Consider the following 22,476-nt stretch of genomic DNA (forward strand, 5'->3'; position numbering starts at 1 on the left):
CAATATTCCCCATGACATCTATCGTGGCTAATATATGCATCCAATTCTCCACAAATATTTTGTAGTGACTGGCATCTCACTATTAGGTTCCACAAACTTCATCCCAATATTTTGCATGACATCTATTGTGGCTAATATATGCATCCAATTCTCACAAAAATCATCATTCAAAAGAGTAGCATACAATATGTTTCCTTCTTGTGATGATACTAGTGATTCATGTTTACGAGTTTGTCGTGTTAATCTTATGAGGACACTCGGCCACTCGGTGGTGATGTCCTTTTGATAGTGGTAGCATTGCAAAGCGGGGTTCTCCTAGAGTTGTGGCATTAATCTCTCGGCCCTTCTATTGTGTTGCAGCTTGGAATACTGGTACTAGCATATTCCCTTGCATTATACTAGTACTAGCATATTCCCTTGCATTAGAAAGTACTCTAGGGTTATGTCCCAATTGTCATCTATCTCTTCCATAGTTGGTCGAGGCTATCTTGCATATTCTCCTTCCTATGGCACCTCTTCAATAATCATTTGATTAACTAGCGTTATGTATAGTGTTGGTGGTTATGGTGGTAGAATAGGTGGCAATATAGGTACTTTGGGTACTCAATACATTCCCCTCATCTGGTTTTTCATGTTTGCCAGCTTTGCCTTTGGTGCAATCCCTTGCCCAGGTGGTGCTGGTAAATCTAGTTTTTGTCATCTTGTGAAGAACGCAACTAAGGTACTTACATCTGTTGTGTCAACCATGGGTACCAACACATACTCATATCATGGTTCCCAAGTCTCATACAATGTGCACAATACAATAATGGACGAGGCCTCAACTAAGGAAACTCGAGGCTCATGTGATTTTGCCAACATATTAAGCACCATACAAGCTCTTTTCCTTGTGGGTTAAATGTTGGTTTATGGGTAAATCCCTTACCTCTGTTAGCTTTAACTTATCTAGGAGTGTAGTGCTTAGCTAATCCAGTGTCATATCATTTATTATGTGGCCCAACACTCGGCAAAGATACTATAGTAACTGATTTCGTATCATTGGGTTGTGGTAACTTAAGCATGTTATCCTCAAAGTGAATGGCTAGCTTATAACAATCATCAAGTGATGGTGGTTTGGCCAACAAGTAGTCATACATCTTAGTATCCCTTACTTCCCTACAGAAGCATGGTAGCAATTTCTCATCAGTGAGCCTCTCCCTAGGCATAAACCTTGAGTTCAAGTTTTTTAGATGAGAAATGCAATCTCTCATCGACTCATGCTCCTGTTGCTTGATGTTATATAATTGAGCCACAAGACTCCACTTGTCTCCGCTTTACATATGCAAACTAGGTACAAACCCACTCTTAAGTCATGCGAAAGTAATTCTGTCAAGATCGATACCATTGATTTGCCTTCCCTTCTAGTGTAAGGGAAAACATAAATATTCTTGTTTAGTCACTAATTGGTCCACAAGTCTCGCACACTGATTTGAATATCCTCGAGAGGTGCTCCTCTTCTACAAGATTGCCTCTCCTTGAAAGTGATGCCCTCATAGGAGGTTCTTCCTTCTCTTCTTCCTAATTTCCTTACACTTTGGTAGGCCATGAGTGGTGTGACCCTCTGTCTAGACCTTTCAGTATTCCTTGTCTCCTCCTCGACAAGTCTTGGGGTATATGTGTTACCTTCTTCATTGACATAAGTGGCTTCATCCGTACGATGGTGCTCACTACTAGGTGTGCTTCAAGGAATCGTAAAGATCCTTAAAAATCCCTAGGAATATTTGTGATAGTGTAGAGGAATCTTCATAGTACTTTATTTCCTCATTATCAACTCTCAGCCCCTCCGTACGAGGAATGTATCAATCACATTTGGGAGCTAAGCCATCACCGATACTGTTTGAGCTCTAGTAGCTTCCTGTACTCTTTTAGACCTTTTTATCTTAGTGGCCATGGCTAAAGGTCTAACCCCTTTGATATCCCTTATTAGGATGTACATTATCTCATCAAATTCATGATAGAACTCTTGGTTCCCACCGTTAATACCACTTGCCTACGGGTTGTCTAAGAGGTCTAGCTCAATTTTATGCAATGACGGTATTGGCTATCTCTCTAAGAGTAGCCCATTTTCATCAATGAAGATTGAAGCTTGGTTAGTTATATGGAAGCCATAGCATGGCGATATTGGCCAGCAATCTAAGAGTATCCTATTTGCATTAATGAAGATTGAAACTTGGTTAGTTATATGGAAGCCATAGCATGACAGTATTGGTCGTCTCTCCAAGAGCATCCTATTCACATCAATGAAGATTAAAACTTTCTTAGTTTTATGGAAGTTGTGGCATTGTAAAGTGTATGCTTCATTGGTCCATATGTTATTGGCTTGGCCTGACCTAGCCTCTAACTTGTTTAGTCATGTAAAACTTTAGAATGTCTATGTAAAGTTTTACAATCCTGATTCTAAATTTTTATAATTCTAAAATCTAGAATTGTCGGAGTGATTAGACAATCCGTGTTTCTAGGATCATCGATCTGATTCCACCTTGGTGATCTAACTGGTGAATAGTCCTAGTCTGGGATGACAATCCAAGAACTAGATAATTCTTATTTTTGGTGGACAATTCAATCTTTGAGCGATCCTACTTTTGGTGTCATCGCTCTCGTGATCTGACCTAAGCAATTCAAAATTTCTAATCCATGATTCTTCTTTTGGATCGCAAGCAATCCAACCTAACCCATGATCCAAGACTTGGATCGAGCAATTTTACTCTAGGATCAGTGATCATACTTTTTAGGATTGGCCGATTCAACTGTCTGCAAACTATCAATGTCAGTCACGCAGTGCCTTGACTGATTTAGAATTATTGTACATCTACTAAATATTCCTTGTAGATTTTTTAGGTACTAAGGTACTAGTACCTATATTTAATGAGGATTTTGTAGGTACTGAGTAGTAGTACCTACATTCAACGAGGATGATTGCCAATTAAGGCTGATTACAACACCTATATACGATTCTCCTTTTCTATTCACCGAAAGTACCTACATTCAACGAGGATGATTGCCAATTAAGGCTGATTATAACACCTATATACGGTTACAACACCTATATACGATTCTCCTTTTCTATTCACCAAGAGTACCTACATTCAACGAGGATGATTGCCAATTAAGGCTAATTACAACACCTATATACAATTCTCCTTTTCTATTCACCGAAAGTACCTGCCTAGTCAAAACAATCTGACTCTAGGGGGGATCGGACAAAGTGATTTTATCCCAAATGATCCTACTCTCAGATCGAAAAAATCTGAGAGTACTGGGATCCATGATTCCAGAAAATAGATAGATTTTTTGACTAGTTTTCCTTTAGGTTTTCCTCAATCTTGCAAGGAAGAGTTCAACTCAACCATCCATCTTCACCTATGATGAAAAATCAACAAAAACACAAGAAAAGGATTATGGGTTAGGAAAAACTTAATCTACTCACACAAAACACCATTGCATTCCAAATCACACACCAAACTCAACACACAATCACCCTACCCCACAAGCTTTGCAACTCCTTATGGGCATAAACAAACACAAACAATGGATCATTAGAATGTCCAAATTTCACTCTAGCAGCAGTAGCTCTACTCCTCGACAGTGACGCCTCTTGTGTAGAGAAGTTGCAGTCTTCCAACAAGCAATGTCAATACTAGAAGTACTAACCCATCTAAAGTCGTGACACCACATTGCTCATGGGAATGGAGACCTCAAAGGTTATCAAGCCCTCAAGCTATACTAATCCAATGCTTGGACCCTTGTAACACAATCCAACAAGAGAGAGAGAAGTTGGCAAAACCTCTCTCTCTCTCTCTCTCTCTCTCTCTCTCTCACACACACACACACACACACAAACACGCACTCCACACCTAGATATTCTCAAAGTAAGAATCAAGCAAGCAAGCTTACCTCATGCACATACACACTCACTCACTTAAGAATTCACACATGCAAGCAAGAAGCAAGTTATATAAGACTCCATAGCCAAGAACATACATAGACATGGAAGCATGCAAGAAACAAGAAGATAACAAGACAAAGAAAGAATAGAGGAGCTCTCAAGCTTAAGCTCAATTGTAGATTATATTATAAAAAGTATATTTTCACACCCTCAGAAGTCACTTATATACATCTAAGCTTTGCCTTGATGCCCGATGTCCAAAACATGTTCTCTCCATATGTATAAGCCTTATATGGCCGGCTTCCATTAGATAGATTCCATAGTCCATTTGTTTTAAGCAGGTACTTAGAAATCAAAAATAAAATAATAACATAGTGAATGAGGAGATGGCAACATTGGATACAACTGTAACATGGAGTTTGCCTAAGGAAAAGAAAGCAATTGGATATAATTGGGCGTATAAGATCAAGCATAAATTGGATGGGTAGGTATAAGGCAAGATTGGTTATTGCCAAGGTTTATGCCCAGACCTATGCCATTAACTATGAGGAGACATTATGCCCAGTTATGAGAATGACAATAGTATGAGAGTTATCACCGCTATGGCTTGGTCTTTACATTAGATGGATACAAAGAATGCTTTCTTGCATAGTGATTTATAAAAATGAGTATACATGGTGCAACCACCACCGGGTTATGAGAGTGATGTACACCCAAATTTTGTGTGCAAGTTATGCAAAGCCTTTATGGCTTGAAGCAGGCACCAAGAGCATGGTCAGATCTAAACGTCAAGGTTTTACTTAATTGTAGTCTACGTTGTATAGTACATGAGTGGGACTCACTTGTAGTTCTTGTAATACGAGAGGACTTGTCTCCGGTTCTCTTCTTGGTCTCGTTGCACTAGAACTCACTTCTTAAGATTCATCCCTCGCGGATAGCTTTGTTTCGTCTTCTGCACCCTGACTTGGAAGTCTTTTTGGAGTCGACTGAGGCTATCAATGGAGTTTTCCTTCGCTAAGGTTTTAGCAATCTCAGGATCTATTTTCAAAACATCATGGAGTGTTTTCTTCATTAGATCCTTCCAGTTGGAACAAAAACTCGTTTATAGCTCTCAAGGTTTTGACATAGTGCAAATAATGATCTTCATCCTTGAGGCCAGGTGGGTCTCTCATTCTGACATATGTTAGCTTTTTCAGCTTCCTCAAGAAAGCCTCTCCCTTTAAGGAAATCTTTGAGGAGTGTTTGGTCTTCTTTTGACACCTCATTATCTCCTTCATCATCATCTACCAACCCTGAGGGCATAGCTCAGTTTAAAGCTTGCACTAAAGCCTCTGAGTGGTACAACATTACATTTCCTAGGAGTTGTTTCTTCATGGTTTTCAATTAGTTTAACTCCTTATTCTGTGACACAGTGGATATGCTTCTGATAGGTTACCATCTTCGTCACAAAACTGGGTTCCCATCATTCTAGGGCATACGTCTAATGTGCCCAATATGTATATCCAATTTTTCTCCTCTTTCAGTTTTGGCAATGAAGCAATCAAAGTTTCCTCCTCTTGCTCACACCTCTTACATCTATGCTCATTCACTTGATATAGGTTTAAGCTCTCCGGGTGTGATGTCATATGGGACCCTAAGTCGTTAATAGTAGGCGTCCTCATCACATCCCTATAGGAATAGTTCTTTAGGTCCATCTTGATGGTACCCAATTAGTGAGACTTCCAAAGTCAAGAATAGCAAAGGTATGCTCATAGGCTAGGCCGTACGACGTTACTTCCACTTTTTTCAAGATTGCCGTAGGTGTTCCTAAATTGTCATCGGCTAATTTGAGGACAATCTTTGGAGGTTTAAGGGCTTGCTTCCCCATCTTTGCCACATGTTTTTGCAAGGCATTACACACACAAGAACCAACATAGGTCAAGAGAGAACCCATAACACTATGAAGCAATAGCATCAGAAGATGTAGGCTAGTTACACAGCTTACATGTGGATGTGGCTACCTTAGGTGCCTGTGCGGGGATGGATAGGCTAGATGGAACAAAGTTGATGGAATCGAGAGTTGGAGGTAGAGTTTCCTATAACACAGACAACAAGAAAACCAAAAAGAGTAGCAAGCTCTAAAAGAAGAACAGATTGGGTCCTAGAGCGGATCTTCTTATCACATAGGGTTATTCTGACCTTTTCTGTATGCAAAAGCCGGAGAGGATGGCTAGAAAGGTTAGGGTCCCCGTTACTAGAGACCAAAAGATGCAACAAATAGAATTGGTTAAGCATGCAGACTCGTAGAGAGAGGCTGAGGGAGTACACCACCTAAATAACGGAGATGGTTGAACCAAAGGTGACCTACTCGCGTGATCAAGGAGGAGTCTGCATCGACACTCGACAGCAGTGAAATTGGATTGGAATCACGTCGCAGGCTTGGCAGGAGAGAAGACAGTGCATGCTGCAGGGGCAAACAAAAGGTTGAGAGAGCCTGTGGTGTAGGCTCGAGAAGGATCCGGTGCCCCTTATTAGGGTTGAGGGCACGAATGGCAGGAAGAGGCGAAATCCTGAATCGTCCGCACGGTGACGCTTCCAGTGACGAGGAGATGGAGCGGCAGACAGGGGCAAGCAGCACCCACATGATCCCAAGGAAGGCGATAATACCATGTAAGGATAGCCATGGATACGCAGGCTGGAGAGCAAAACAGAGCTGAGAAGGAAGCGAACGGTGTATTAACAAATGTAATTACAAGATTGTGTGTTTTGTTGTAACGGAAATGTGTGACGCACAAAAAACACACAATCTTATAATTACATTCGTTAATACACAGCAGTGCGGTAGAGCAATCGGTGAAGCATGTGTGTGTGTTTGGGGTAAGGTCTGGTGATCTAGTCTTATTTCCAGCTCTCATTATTAAGGACGCTAGTCTTTTTTCCAGCTCTCATTATTAAGGACACTAGTTCTTATTAGTAAGGACACTCTTTAAGACAAATAAAAATATCGCATTTTTTTAAAAAAAAACTTGGGTTCGATGCGGGTGAGAGGTGTAGCCTATCACCGGTAAACTTGCCAAAGGTAACAAGTCTATCTCAACTACTACAAATCGTTCCAAAATCAAAGGGAGTCTATCTCGACTACTACAAATCGTTCCAAAATCAAAGGGTTCCTGAAAATGTGTGACACGTAGCTAGGTGCATGTGCATGTGTGATATGCATGTGTTGCATACGTGTGATGCATGGATGCATGTGCATAACCTTAGGCTATTCTAATATAAGGTATTCATGTAGCACAAGGTGGTTGAGGAGGTAACCATAGCACCCCCTGCACCACTTACAATTGAGGGTCACCCATAGAACTTGAACGACATAAACATTGCCTTTTTTTCTTTTTAATGATCCAGCTCTTGATTAATCTTATATGGCTTTCTAACAAAACATATCAAAGATGTATATGTAAAAATGTTCTAACAGAATGTGTTAACCCTAAAAGGGTGTTAACACACTTAATGAACCTTGAGCAAGTGGAGGGTATGGAATGGTTCTACCCTAGTAGTAGTTGATTGTGTAAAACATTCACTTAATTTTGAGCATGAGAAAAAAAATATGTATTTATTTTACCTTGTATTAATAGGATAAACATCAAAAGGTACTTCACAAAGCTTGACCTAAGAACTAGATATCACCAAATATGGATAGACACAGATGATGTTTCAAAGACAGGTGTTTGCACATGCTTGGACATTATGAGTTAGGTCTTACGAAACCTCCCACCATTTTTTGACAAAGTTTCCAATAGATAGTGAACAAGATCTCTTATCCATATTTGTGAAAGTTTGTAATCAACTTCCTTGATGACAAAGTTTCCAATAGATAGTGAACAAGATCTGTTATCCATATTTGTGAAAGTTTGTAATCAACTTCCTTGATGATATATTAATCTATGGAAAGATGTTGGAGAAGCATGCATAACACCTTCACATAGTTGTGGAAGTACTAAGATCTATGCCAAGAAAAGCAAGTGTGATTTTTATTGCTTGGAAATACTTCCTTATATCCCAAGATGGGGGACCGTCTCTAGATGAAAGTAAGGTGCATGCGGTAGTTGAATGACTGCTACCCACCATAATTTGATTACTAATACGATTTCTAGAATTTATTATCTTCTTCCAAATGCATATATGGAAGTATGCTAGGTTGATATTGCCATTTAACAAGAGACTGAAAGGTTGTTAACCACATATTGGTTAACACATTCCTATGACAACTATGTCCGCACACTTATGTAATGGGCGCCCGTGCTATATTGTAAATCCCGTCATTTGATGAGAGAAATGCCCTAAAGACGCTCCCAAATATTGAGTTTCAAAGGACAGACAAAAGGATCTTGGTCAATTGGCCAAACCATAGAGAAAAGCCTTGTAACTATGTTTTAGGCGTCCCGGGTCACTTACTCCCAGGCGCGGCCTAGTGGGAAAAGACTTGGAACTATAAAAGCCAATTTCTTTTGTTTGTAACTCATTCTCTTATTTGTGCAATAGAAGTGGAGTGTTCTCTCTCTCCCTCTCGCTTGCAACTCTAATCTAGCATGTGTGGTGTGCTTAGGGTTAGGGTTTGGGAGTGATTAATACTAATCACTTGTTTTCTCTTGCTTCATCTATCTCTCTTTCTTGAGTGATTAGGCTAACCAACGTGATCCTCTTTCGCGAAGATCCCACACACGATCGCCGCGAGAGAGCTTGCATCACCCATTGGATTAGAGCAACGGCCTCGGTGTGACGACGAGTGCGGGAGCACGGTGGTGAGTGACGAGCGACTACGATTGAGCTCTTGAGCCATGCTCGAGCTCGGCAGATAGGCAACTTCCCACGACATGTTAGGATAGAGTTCCCTTAACAAAGGTGTTATTAGCAAGAGAAATAATTCTTCACCTCTACTGAAATTCAATGAGGAGTTGGATAAAATCTTTGTTGTAATAAGACAAGCTACCACCACCACTCCTATGTTGAAATTAGCTAACTTAGAATGAGCATTTATAGTTAGAGTTGATGCTAGTGATGCCCGTGGTGCCGTGCCCCCCCCGCCACCCTCGTGGTGCCGTGTCCTCACACGCTCCCCCCGGCCCCCGTGGTGTCGTACCCTCCCCGCCACCCCCGTGGTGCCGTGCCCTCACACGCTCCCCCCAGTCCCCGCAGTGCCGTGCCGCCCGAACACCCCCCCGCCCCGTCCCCCGGACCCCGTGCCCTCGCCCCCCGGCCCCCGTGGTACCGTGCCGGAACACCCCCCCGCCCGCCCCCCCGGAGCCATGCCCTCACGACCCCCCGGCCCCCGCAGTGTACACCCCCCCGCCCGCCCCCCTGCCCCCGCGGAGCCGTGCCCGAAGCCCCCGCCCGGAGACCCCCCCGGCCCCCCGCGGAGCGCATAGCTCTTTTACAAGATGATCATCTACTAGCTTTTAAAAGCAAATATTTTAATGATGCGCAGATGCACTATCTGCAGGAGATAAAATTTTACGCTATTATCCATGGACTTAAAACATGGTGTCACTATTTATATGGTAATCAATTTGTGATCATGACGATTTACAAGTCTCTCAAATACTCTTTCAAAGGGGCAAAGCATACATGGAAGATGAGTTTGATTTCCAAATCAAACACATTTTTGGTTCTAAGAATGTCATGGAAAATGCTATTGATCGAATGTGGGAAGTAATTATGTTTCCTTCACAAACATTGATATTGACCTTTACCTTAATTGGTCACACGTGTTACATGTGACCAATTAATATTTTGGGCTTCTATTTAGAAAAACAATAAGTTGGGATACCCACATAGAATTTAAGTTGACCAATGGTGGTTCAGGATGAACTTAAAGTGTGGGGTAGAGTAAAGAGTTGAAAAAGTATTCACTTCATAACATAACAGATTGGTGTTTTGTAATAGAAAATGGGTAGTTATGGATAGACTAACCAAGATGGCAGCATTTAGACTGGTTAAGGTTAAAGATAAGGCCTCGAATTTGCAGGAGATATTTGTTGAGCAATTATTTAGGTTATATGTTTTGTTTAAAGATATTGATGGGTGGTCCATAAGTCACTTTTGGTAACTTGTGTTTGTAAAGTAGAATACAAGCTTGAAATTTAGTTTAGGGATCATCCACAAACAGATGCTCAAACCAAAAGAACTAGTAAAACCATGTAGGCTATGATATGGGTATATGTTTCGCATAGGCAAAGCAATTAGGAAACATATTTTCCCTTAATTGAAAGGAGTCCATTAAAATCTATCTTACATCCAACATATTCTCATGTATCTGAACGATTTGGATTAAACGGAAGATTCGACCAATCACGTACCATTGGAACCCTAACGAGTATTGGAGAAACGTGAAAGATGTCCCGAAAATTATATAAAAATGACTATTTAATCAGTTAGAAAGGTAAAAACCAAGGATGACAACTCCTGGGAAAGTACAGAGGCACTAAAGAGGAATGTTAAGGGGGAGAAGCATGTTACAACTTTAAGGTGTAACCAAGGATCAGCAATCACTTATGCACAGATATATTTATTATCCCATAAAGGTGTTGGGATAATAATAGAGCATAGAACTATAAAGGAAACAAGGAGGTTCCAATGTCCAGCCTTGGACCTAAAGATTTAAACCAGAGGTGGGAAAGCATTGCTGAGCCGAGCCTCGTAGCCTCAAGCTTGGGGATGGTTTATAAAAGCGAACTTATGGTTGGGTGTGGAAAAGCCATGAGCATGAGTCTCTATGGGTTAAAGAGAGTTCTCCAAGTGGTATCTAACTAATGGTGGCATGAGTGGTTTGCAGGTTAAGAGCAATCTTCCCATACATTTTCCTAGAATTCATCGTCATCATCCCACAAGCTTTCACAACAAGGTCCTCTCCTCTCACCATATTACCCCAAAACTTCATTTTCCACCATTTTACCCCAAAACTTCATTTTCTCTCTAATTATTTCCGCGGATGTCCCTACATACATTGGATGGAGTAACATTCATACAAAAATAAGTAACCAAAGCGGTAGTGTGTCAATCCCAATGCACCCTCACATATGCTAGTTGTGTTTTTTAAAAACTATCCTAGGAAGGTCCTTAAAGTAACTTGGCGGGGGGGGGGGGGGGGGGGGGGGGCGGGGGGGGATACCATGTCTCAATATACATGATTAACATATAATACATATAACTCCGCTAAGAAAATTTACCAAAACACTAACATTATCTACACTTATACCCTAAAATTACAAACTTAACCATTTTGACTCTCCAAACTCCACCCTTCAGCATTTAACAACTTTGCATACTCATCCAACCAATTGTGTGAAAATTTGTTGTTAACAAGAAGGATGCCCCACATAGTGGGGTTAACACCTATGGTGCATGATCATGATATCAAAGTCAAAATTTTGAAAAAACCCTAGTCCCATAAACCTCTAATATCTAAAGAGCAATCCATCCACATCATACCACACATTGAACTCAAGCTAGCCTAGGAATGTTAGCACAGTAGCAAGTATAACAAGCACCATAAAAAGCTCAAATTAGGGCTTACAAAATGCTCCTTGTAAACTACCATTTGCTTCCTACGTTTCACCTTCCACCCTTGGTCACAAAATCTAGTCAAGCTCTAACTCAAGGTATAGCTCAGTGATGGCATAGTCCTATATATTTAAACATCTATGTGCATGCCTTCTCATAGAGCTAATTTGAGAACTTAACACATCAACTGCATAGTTCATAGTCCCTATGAGCCTCTTGTATAGTGATTTATCCACAACACCATCTACCTGCAAATAGCTTCACATTAACCTCCATAGGAGTGCTAATTAACTTTCTCAACCATACCAAATACTTTCAATATATCACCAACGTACTTTAACTCAGAGATAAAAGTTGGTACCACACTCAAGGGACTTGATTTAGTCCATATAATGCTCAACATGCACCTTTTCATTGATGTGTCCGTTCAAAAATGCTGATTTTGCATTCATTTGGATAACTTGCAAAACTTTTTTGTGCAACTAAGACCATGACCATTTTAATCGTAATCAATGTCTCCCAAGAGTCGTTCCCTTAACCTATGCAAATCCTTCACAACTAGCCAAGCCTTGTACTTCACTTGGTACTAACGCTCTTATATTTTTGTGGATGCTCTACAAGGTCCAATTGTAATTCTTCATGGTAATGTCATACTCTAACTACCCTATTTAATTTGCATCTACTTGCATCTCAAGAAGACTTGTGGGCTTCTGAACCTTCATCATTTTTTCATGAGCAAAATATTTGACAAGCTTTGCTCGGACCCTCTTGTACTGCTCTACCCTCTTTGACCAAATTATGTGCTTCAATGCATGGAGGATGACTAGTTTACTGCCATCAAAGAGCTCTTTCGACCACTTCAGGAATGGCTTTGAAGTGAAGGATATCCATACAATATGATCGTTATAAGAGCATTCACTGCTCACCACAATCTTCTTGTTTCGTGCTCGTAAAGTTGGTAACTCTATGACTCTATACAATTTTCCAAAAAGATGTGCTTACAACTTCTTGGATCCCACTTGATCTTGTTTGTATCTAGCAAATGCACAAAATAATCACTTCCAAAAGTTCTGGAGTACGCAATTGAAGATTCATTACTAGATTAGGCATGTTGAGAAACCTTTACTAGATTCCTTACTAGATTAGGCATGTTGAGAAACCTTTATTAGATTCCTTACTAGATTAGGCATGTTGAGAAGCCTTCTCCTAAACTGCATTGGTGTGGCTCCTAAAAAGAATGTTCATTGCAATATTAACTACCTTGGCTTGAAAGGTATTTGCAAGTCCTTTCCATAGTCCGAGCTATTCACAAATCACACAATTCTTGTGTTCAACCACTCAATTTTGTCCAACCTAATCAACTCAAAATTTCTTAATTTCTTTTGTGTCCCGCTGTCAACATTTAGGAGACATTCTCATTCCCAAACGTTTAGAAGACGTTTTGAAGTTTCCAAAAGCCTCGGCCTTATCCTTCAAGAAATATACCTAATCTTCCTACTAGTCACATGAAATTGTGGTTGACATCTTGCATAGAGATCAACATGTATAAGGTGAAGTGGAGACTCACGTAATACCGATTAGACACTATTCCTTTAGACTTACGTTCTAGACTCCTATGCGTGCTAGCTAACGTCCACTACTTGGGCCCTTGTCCAAACCCAATTTAGCCTTAGTTTTGATCTTGTAGTCTACCTTTCATATATATATTTACCCGAATCAAATTTAATTGCCTTTTAATTGAGGACCAGACATATTTTCACCATAAAACTAAAACTCAAGCACTATTCTCTATCCTTCTATCCTAAACTCAACTTAACTCGAGGACTATTCTTAATCTTTCAAGCTGGGTTCAAAACCCACATTAATTGTATACAAGCTCTTCAGATTTGGACTTCTATCCTAAATCCATGTCACGACTCCTAAACCTACTTGAGTGACTAGACGTACACTTTTGGGCATGACTCCAAACCCATTCATTATATTGCTTGGTTTGTCTTTTGTACATGTGTAAATCTCACTTGTGCTTGACGTTTTGGGAGTAGTTAGTCCTCCACCCAGGTCCCAAATCTCCTCGTACGACCTTTTAAAATTGTAATGTGTAAACCTACCTTGGTTATTATCTTTTTACACGTAAATGCACTACCACGATTGAGGATCTTGGGTCCTAAACTCAACCATGTATTTGGGTAAAAACTCTCCACAACTTCAGTAAGTCCAAACACGTCCTCGTTTTGCCTTCCAATCTTGTGTCTTGGAACCCACACATCGTACTCAAGGTCATTAAAAAAAGGTTTTCCTATCATAGAGCAAAAGATACATCTGACAACTACAAGATTGTATTGACATCTTCTTGAGTCTGAATGTCGTGTGTGTGTGTGTGTGTGTGTGTGTGTGATAAGAGAGAGAGAGAGAAAGAGAGTGTGTGTTTGTGTGTTGAGTTGAGAGAGACAGAGAGAGAGAGAGAGAGAGAGAGATGGACTTCTCGTGTCATAGTGAAGCCAACTGACCGTGAGAGAGAGAGAGAGAGAGAGAGAGAGAGAGAGAGAGCCTGAGGTATAGGAAATAGGGGGATCTCATGCAGTGCGTAAACCTACGAAAAAAGGCACGCGCACAGAGTGTTTTGATGCTGCAAAATGATTTTCCTAACCAGTATCCCAAAATAATCATCTATAATCACATCACGCATCTGATAATTTTACATGACGTTTGTAAGATGTACGTGGAGGAAGATCTACTAGGCCAATCTTTGTCGGAAGAAGTAAAAACAGCAGAAATCCTTTTAAAAGTTTCAGATGTGTAAGCTGTCCATATTAAATCTGTTGTGTGGTACAAATAAGAAGACCTGCACATAAGATGAAGTGAGTATAAAAGGCAACACTACACGAGCCTTGGATGTTAAATAGTTGAGTTACCCGCTTGCTTTGGGACTGACCTGCAACAGGATCGTAGCTTGATAAAGAACCCTGTGGTTGCAGAAACACTACTATTATACAGTCAGGATTTGAACCAACCCGAACCTTTGGTCAAAAAATACAACCTGCCCTTTTGAAGGCTTGTATATTCTGAAAAGCATCATCGACAAGGAGAGTTCTGAAGATATGTGGGGGGGGGGGGGGGTTTGAACCCTCGAGTCGTGTTGAAACCCTCCGAAATGAACCTGGATACTCCAGATAGTGTCTAGTCTAAAGCAAACCCTGCAGTGAGTGAAGCATTTGGAGGGTTAATGATTGTAATTATCACACTAAATAGACAGAAGCAATCCAAACAACGATTTGACCCAAAGGAATTCTCACAAAATTAGCTCTAGACAATCCACATAATAAAACACACAAAATTAGAAAGCAGGAGCTTCTTTAAAATGCCAGTAGCTTAAAAAGGTGTTGGAGGCGAGGCAGCAGGGAGATTCAAATTATTGGTGAAGTACTTGATTTATTCCATGTGTAAGAACCTGTAGATGGAAAAGTCTTTTAAGGCTGCTGGGGTGCCTCATGCCTTCACACCCCCCAGTCCTGTCACTTAAAGAAAGGACCCAAAGGGGGGGGGATTGGCCTGTCACTTAAAGAAAGGACCCAAAGGGGGGGATTGGGGACCCCATCAGCAACTCTGGCATGCCCCCGTGCCTGTGCACCCCTCCATTGTTGGTACAGTCACTTAAAGAAGGGACCCAGAGGAGGGGAGTGGAGAACCCCATCAGCAACTCTGGCATGCCCCCCTCCATTGTTGGCACCGGCATGCCCCCGCTGTGCGCCCCTCCATTGTTGGCACTGGCACTGAAACACGCAACCATGACGGGGCTGACATCTTTTTGAACATTCGGTTCTTCATTGCTATGATCTCGTGATGACACTTAGAACATAAAGAGTTGACAGTGATTTGATTTGTTGGGTTTTATGCTGTGTATGCACCCAGAGGAGTGCTAGTGATCATCAGTAGATTACTGGGGCACTTTTTACTTCAGTTAGTGCCAAGTGGAGGTTTTTTCCCCCAGTTTAGCTTAGTTTCACTTATATTCAGTTTATAGGTGTTTTGGTCCACCCGGCACATTTTATGGCCGGACATGTGAACACATCTCTTTAGGTCACTATTATGTGGCTATTGTACTTCATTTTTATCAAGTGGAATACACCAAAGTCGTGTTCTCTCTCTGTTGGCCTCCACGCCTGTTTGCAGCTTCTCCAAACCCTAACCCTAACACCCCTTCTGCCTTCATTTGGTATCAGAGCATTGAAGGCTTGCCATTGCCCTGCTAGTACACAGTCGCTTTCACTTGATACAACTGCCCGTACATCTGCCCGTACATTCTTGCTCTGCCCATACACTGTGCGCCTTCTGCAAACCGTACAGCTGCCGACTGTACTTGTTCGCCTGCAGCTGCTGTACCTGCTCGCCGCCGTCAGCTGGAGTACCGAAGCCATCCGTACAGCCCGTACAGTCAACGCCGACTGCTTCTTGTCAGCGCCGACTGCACCTGTCAGCGCCCGTACCTGCTACGTACGTCTGTACCTGCTCCGTACAGTCAGCGCCGACTGTATCTGTCAGCGCACGTGTACCAACTTCGAACTGCAGTGGTCGACTGTATTAAGTCGACTGATTCTGTACCCGTGGTACCTGCCTGTAGTGTACCTGCAGTGAACCCGACTGTACCTGCCTGCAGTGTACCTTCACAGTACCTGCAAAGTATATGCCAGCAGTCGCCTTCAGCCCTGTAAAGTACAACTCGACTGTACCTGCACAGTACAGTCAACTTTACTTGCTCTTTTGGTGGACTGTACCTGCATAAGTACCACAATCTGCTCAATCAATCTGTGGTAAGCATTAAATATTCTGTTTTTGGGCAATATACTATTTTCTCTGTGAAATTCTACAGGCACAACAGGCAGATTTTCTAGCAAAGAACTATACAGGTTTTTTGCACAGTTTGGGTGCAGTAAATTTGGGCATTTTTGGGGCATTTTGGCATTGTGTACGCCATTTGCTGCTCTACTCAGTCATTGGTGCATTGAGCTGCACATTCAGAGGATTGGGAGTGCAGGCATATTTGGGTGAACTGTATTCAGTGGAGTACAGTTGTTTTCAGGGTTCTTGCTATTGGGTTTTTTGATACACAGGTACAACATTGTGCGTAGGCATAATGGCAAATCAACAGCAGAGTGATGTATTCACGTATTTGTCTAAAGAAGACAAATTGGACGGCACAAACTACTCCTTGTGGAGTTTTATGCTGAAAAATGTGCTTGTGGCAAAAGGTCTTTGGGATTTTGTTAGTGGTGATGAACCACGTCCAGGTCCATTGACTCCAGAGACTCCTCCCCAAGGGGGTGCTCGTGGACGAGGACAACAGGTACAGGCTCCAAGGCAACCATTGCCTGTTCAAAGAACAAATGCTCAAAAGACATGGGATGCCAAGGATGCACAAGCTTTGTCACTCATTGCATTGTCAGTACAGAGGTCCATTATACCTCATATTCGTTCAGCTGGCTCTTCATAGAATGCATGGGTGACTTTGGAGCAGAAGAATGCTGCTCGTAATGAGGCTAGGATCTCATTTTTGAAAAGAGAGCTGGAAAATCAGAAAATGAATGAAGGAGATGATATGTCTAGCCACTTAAACAAGCTGCAAGATTTGAGAGAGCAACTCATCAATGTGGATGAGATTATTCCTGAGACACAGCTTGTGTCCACCATCTTGCACTCTTTGCCAAGATCTTACTTGGCTTTTCATACCTCTTTGAACCTCAGCATGAGGAATGCTGTTGAACCCCTCACGTATCAGGAACTTGTTGCTCTCTTACTACAAGAGGAGCAAATGAGGAAGAATATGAATATGAACACAAATGCTGAACAAGCATTTACTACAGGTCAAAAGGGGAAAGGAAAAACTCAGCCAAAGAGTTCGAATCAAAATTCAGGTGATGGTGGTTCTTCACAGGATACCAAGAAAGGTGATGGACAGCCCAAGAAGAAGGACAAATGTCATTACTGTAAGAAGCCAGGTCACTACATCACTGAATGTAGGAAGAGGATTGCCAAAGAGAAGGCAAAGGACGCTGGGATGTCTGTTAATGATGCTTCTAAAGCTCCTCCAGAGACTGCTTCTTTTGTTGAGGACAGGGATTACTGTTTTTATACATGCAGCTATGATGCCTCTCGGTCTTCACAGGCACTCAGTATGACAGAGCATGCATGTACTTGGTATTTTGATAGTGGTGCCTCAAAGCATATCACATCTCGCATGGATTTGTTTAGTCATGTTGGCCCTGCCCTTGTTGGCAAAACTGTTCAGTGTGCCAACAATGCTTCATATCCAGTTCGTGGCATTAGGGAGATTCAGCTCACAGCCATTGATGGCTCCATTCTCCACCTTACAGATGCCTTATATGTACCAGGGATAAAGAAGAATTTGTTGTCCATTTCTTCTTTAGCACATTGTGGTATGCAAGTCCACTTTGATGATGATAAATGCATGGTCAGAGACAGCTAATGCCTTGACCTTGATGCTTACTGGTACATTATGTCATGGACTTTATCAGTTGGATGCATTTCACTTATAATGCATTCACTCTTACTCCAGCTATGGTTGATGCGGAGTTATGGCATGCTCGCATGGGGCATGTAAATTTTGGTAGTCTTATGCTTATGCAGCGACATAACATGTTTACAGATCTACCTCTCATGGAGAAGCCTCCAGATCACATTTGTGAAGGATGTATTTTGGGAAAAATGCATAGGTTTTCCTTCCCACGTGATCAGGCTCTAAGAGCAACTGCAAAGTTGCAGCTTATACACAGTGATCTTTGTGGTCCCATGCAGACGAAGTCATTAGGTGGTTGCTTTTATTTTGCAACATTTATTGATGACTTCTCTCGTATATGCTGGGTCTATCCTTTGACACAGAAATCACAGGTATATGATGCATTTTTAGCCTTTGTAGCACTTGCTGAGACAGAGTCAGGATGCAAGGTCAAGACTCTCCGTTCTGACCGAGGGGGGGAATATATGTCACATATGCTGAATTCCTTTCTTGGGAGTAGAGGTATAAAACATCAGTATACTACTCCTTACACTCCACCACAGCAGAATGGGGTTGCAGAAAGGAAGAATCGGTCACTCATGGAGATGGCCAGATGTATGCTAAAGGCAAAAAGGCTACCACATATCTTTTGGGTGGAAGCTGTCATGTGTGCTTGTCATATTTTGAATCGATGTCCCACAAAGGCATTGGTATCCATTACTCCTTTTGAGGCTTGGCATGGCCACAAGCCTTCTGTATCGCATTTTCGTATCTTTGGGTGTCTTGCATATGCACACATACCCAAAGAGTTGAGGAGGAAGCTGGATGATAAAGCCACGAAATGCATTTTTGTTGGGTATAGCCGTGAGAGCAAGGGCTACCGATTATATGACCCACTATCCAGGAAGATATTCACTAGTCGGGATGTGATTTTTGATGAAAAAACAGAAATATCCATGGCTGGTTATGAGGCAAATCAGGCTGAAAATGATGTGTTTGAAGGTCTACTACCTATGGAGTTTCATTCCACAGTTGGTGATCCAACTCATGAGGGTACAGGACAGCCAGCAAATGATGTAGGTGGTGCAGAAATTCAGCAGCAAAATGAGCCAGAAGCTGAACCAAATATGGGGCAGCAGGCACCACAGGTCAGACACATACCTAGATGGTATTTGAGGACATTACAGGACAGCCATTTAGAGGGTCCTCTTGCTGGTCGTACTCGTAGGGAGACAAGGACCAATGAGCATGCACACATCATGGATTTGAATCTAGTTATGGCAGCCAGTTTACAGGATGATGATGAGCCTGATTCATTTGTGGATGCACGAGATAATGTGCATTGGAACAAAGCCATGCAGGATGAGCTTGATTCTATTAAAAGGAATCAAACATGGGATTGACAGGTACAAAGCCCGTCTAGTTGCAAAGGGCTATGCACAGAAGAAGGGCATTGATTATGAGGAGACATTTGCTCCTACATCCCGTATGTCGACACTTAGGTGTGTCATTGCATTGGCTGCACATCGTGGTTGGGTTGTTCACCAGTTGGACATAAAGACTGCATTCCTACATGGGGACCTCGAGGAGGAAGTTTATGTATTTCAGCCCATGGGATTTGAAGAACATGGTCATGAGGGGAAAGTATGCAGGCTGAAAAAGGCCTTGTATGGTTTGAAACAAGCTCCACGAGCTTGGTATGCAAAAATAGATGCTTTCCTACTCACTCAGGGATTTGTGAACAGTCCATCAGAAGCCACTCTGTATGTAAAGAAAGAAGAGACAGATCTGCTGGTCATCAGTCTTTATGTGGATCATCTCTTGCTCATGGGATCAAATGATGACAAAATTGCAGCTTTTAAAGAGATACTGCAACAGACATTTGACATGTCTGACTTGGGGCTTGTACATTACTATTTGGGCATACAGTTTGTGCAGGATAACAGAGGCATTGGGTTGTTGCAATCACGGTATGTTGCTAAACTTCTGGAGAAGTTTAAATTTCAAGATTGCAAGCCTATTAGTACTCCTATGGAGCCTGGGATGAAACTGTCACTACAAGATGACAGTATTTCCTTTGATGCCACTACATATGCTCAGGCTGTTGGGTGCCTTATTTACTTGTGTAATACAAGGCCAGATATTCAGTTGCAGTCTCTCAGTTGAGCAGATTTATGCACAGCCCGCGGTTGTCACATTGGCAAGCTGTGAAGCGTGTATTCCGTTATTTGCAGGGTACCTTGTCTCTTGGATTGCTTTATCCTGAGGGGGGTGACATGCAGTTATACGCTTACAGTGATTCAGATTGGGCTGGTGATTTTGATACCAGACATTCCACTAGTGGAAATTGTTTCTTTCTTGGCTCTTCATGCATTTCTTGGCTAAGCAAGAAACAGACCACAGTGGCCACTTCATCTTGTGAGGCAGAGTACAGAGCAGCCTACACTACTACTGTTGAGTGTGTTTGGCTGCGTCGTCTCATGACTGATATGGATATTTCAGTGGAGGAGCCTACACCTATCTATACTGATAGTCAGAGTGCCATTGCTGTGGCCAGGAATCCTGTGTTTCATGCTCGCACGAAACACATTGAGATTCACTATCATTTTGTTCGGGAGAGACTCCAGGCAGGAGATATCAGTCTGATCTACTGTCCTACAGATCAGAATGTGGCAGACATCTTCACCAAGGCATTACCACGTCCGAAATTTGAAGCATTCCGCAGTGCTTTGAATTTGTTTCCTTTTGGTGGATGATGTACAGTGATCACATATCACTCCAGGGGGGTTTGTTGGGTTTTATGCTGTGTATGCACCCAGAGGAGTGCTAGTGATCATCAGTAGATTACTGGGGCACTTTTTACTTCAGTTAGTGGAGGTTTTTTCCCCCAGTTTAGCTTAGTTTCACTTATATTCAGTTTATAGGTGTTTTGGTCCACCCGGCACATTTTATGGCCGGACATGTGAACACATCTCTTTAGGTCACTATTATGTGGCTATTGTACTTCATTTTTATCAAGTGGAATACACCAAAGTCGTGTTCTCTCTCTGTTGGCCTCCACGCCTGTTTGCAGCTTCTCCAAACCCTAACCCTAACACCCCTTCTGCCTTCATGATTATGTACCAAGTGTCAGCCAGTCAGCTTAAATGGTTGGAACCCCAAGTCACCCAAGTGTGGATGTGTTTTATGGCCCAACAAATCAAACAACTGTAGCATTTAGATCAGTAAAAGAAGCTGTGTTGTTTGCCAAGTTCCTGAATAGTTTCTTCAATCAAGCTTGCCTCCAAAGTAGTGAATGCACACGAGAGAACATTTTTGCATCACTGTGGGGATGCGCAACTTTTGGCTACTCATATTTAGCATGGTGGTTGGGTGACGTGGGTGACATTAAAATCATGCATGTCTTCAGTTTCAAGTCCCAGTTTTTATGGGTTTGATTTTAAAGGTTATCCTAACATCTAGTACGGGTCTTAGGATTTTTATCTTGAAGTCTGACCTATATTAATTTTACGTGATCCTTGCCAAGGTTGGTTAAGTAATATGAAAAATATAGATGGAGAATTTACTAGAAATCTAGCCACGTGTTTGAACGGGCTTTTAAAGAGAGCAGCATACAAATCCAGGGGAAAGTACAAAAATCACGCTTACCATGCATACACGATACAAAATGTTTGAACTCTTCAAAATTTGTCCTTTCCATCAGAGAAGAAGAGAGCTTTGAATATGTGAAAGAAGCCAAGTGATGTCCATCTGGATCGTCATAGGGCTTTGCATGAGCTACAACTTTAGTGTAGTAATCTCTGTCATAACACATGCAAGTATTACCACTTGAAACAAGTATTCCTGCTTCCCAAGAAGCATTTAAAACCTGCACACAGGCCATAAATAGCACATGATCAAATCGAGATATTCAATTATTGAAGAGAAAAAAATGACCTCTTTTCAAACAAGTGACACAGTATTAAATGCAAAATCCCCAAATAAAAAAAAGATAAATTCTGTTACACTGCATTGAGGTGTGCTGCAACTTTAAACACTTTTTATCTGCTTGTAATTTTCTTTGAACTCCTCTATATATATTGTATTTTTCATTTTTTATGATTTTTTTGCTTAAGCAATCTAACATGGCCGATACTGCAAGCCAACTACAGCTTCAAGCAGTGTTGCCAAAAAACATGTTTCAATTCCAAGCATACCCATTTGAAATGTTGATTTTTATGAAATGTTTCTTGATGTTTATGAAACGCATTTTTTGAAACGCCTGGTTACTATGACCTCAAGCCAAGAATAATTGCAACTGGAGGCAGTCTGCCTGAAGAAAGAGGTACTACAATTACAGAGGAATCTTCTATTTGGAATTGAAACTTCATGAAGAACTCCATCATCCGCCAACACATGCTCGTCACAAACTCTGGCCCATGGACTCCTCTAATGGAACGCTCAATTCATCATCCAAACTGAAGTCTACACAGAGGAGTGGGCCTGCAACCAAGATGCAATG

At 41.7% G+C, this 22,476-nt stretch overlaps 1 protein-coding gene across 3 annotated transcripts in view; it reads right to left on the reverse strand.

Moving 5' to 3' along the window:
• Positions 1-14,082: 14,082 nt before the first annotated feature.
• LOC147605499 (beta-amylase 2, chloroplastic-like) overlaps positions 14,083-22,476 on the reverse strand; it is a 75,258-nt gene continuing 66,864 nt past the window's right edge. For 2 of the 3 annotated variants that reach the window (XR_015265169.1, XR_015265170.1), the window contains exons 11-13: positions 21,624-21,843; positions 14,397-14,658; positions 14,083-14,306 (exon numbers count right to left, since the gene is read on the reverse strand). Coding sequence is in view for 1 of the 3 variants with exons in the window: in XM_086793446.1 (XP_086649572.1) it covers positions 14,642-14,658; positions 21,624-21,843 (237 nt within the window). In the remaining 2 variants the exon portion in view is untranslated. Of the gene's footprint in view, positions 14,659-21,623; positions 21,844-22,476 lie in introns of all 3 variants that reach the window. The other variant, XM_086793446.1, reaches the window with a different exon arrangement.

The sequence above is a fragment of the Cibotium barometz genome, chromosome 59, assembly GCF_041138505.1.
Source record: "Cibotium barometz isolate CiBa-2024 chromosome 59, ASM4113850v1, whole genome shotgun sequence".
NCBI classification, from domain to species: Eukaryota; Viridiplantae; Streptophyta; class Polypodiopsida; order Cyatheales; family Cibotiaceae; genus Cibotium; species Cibotium barometz.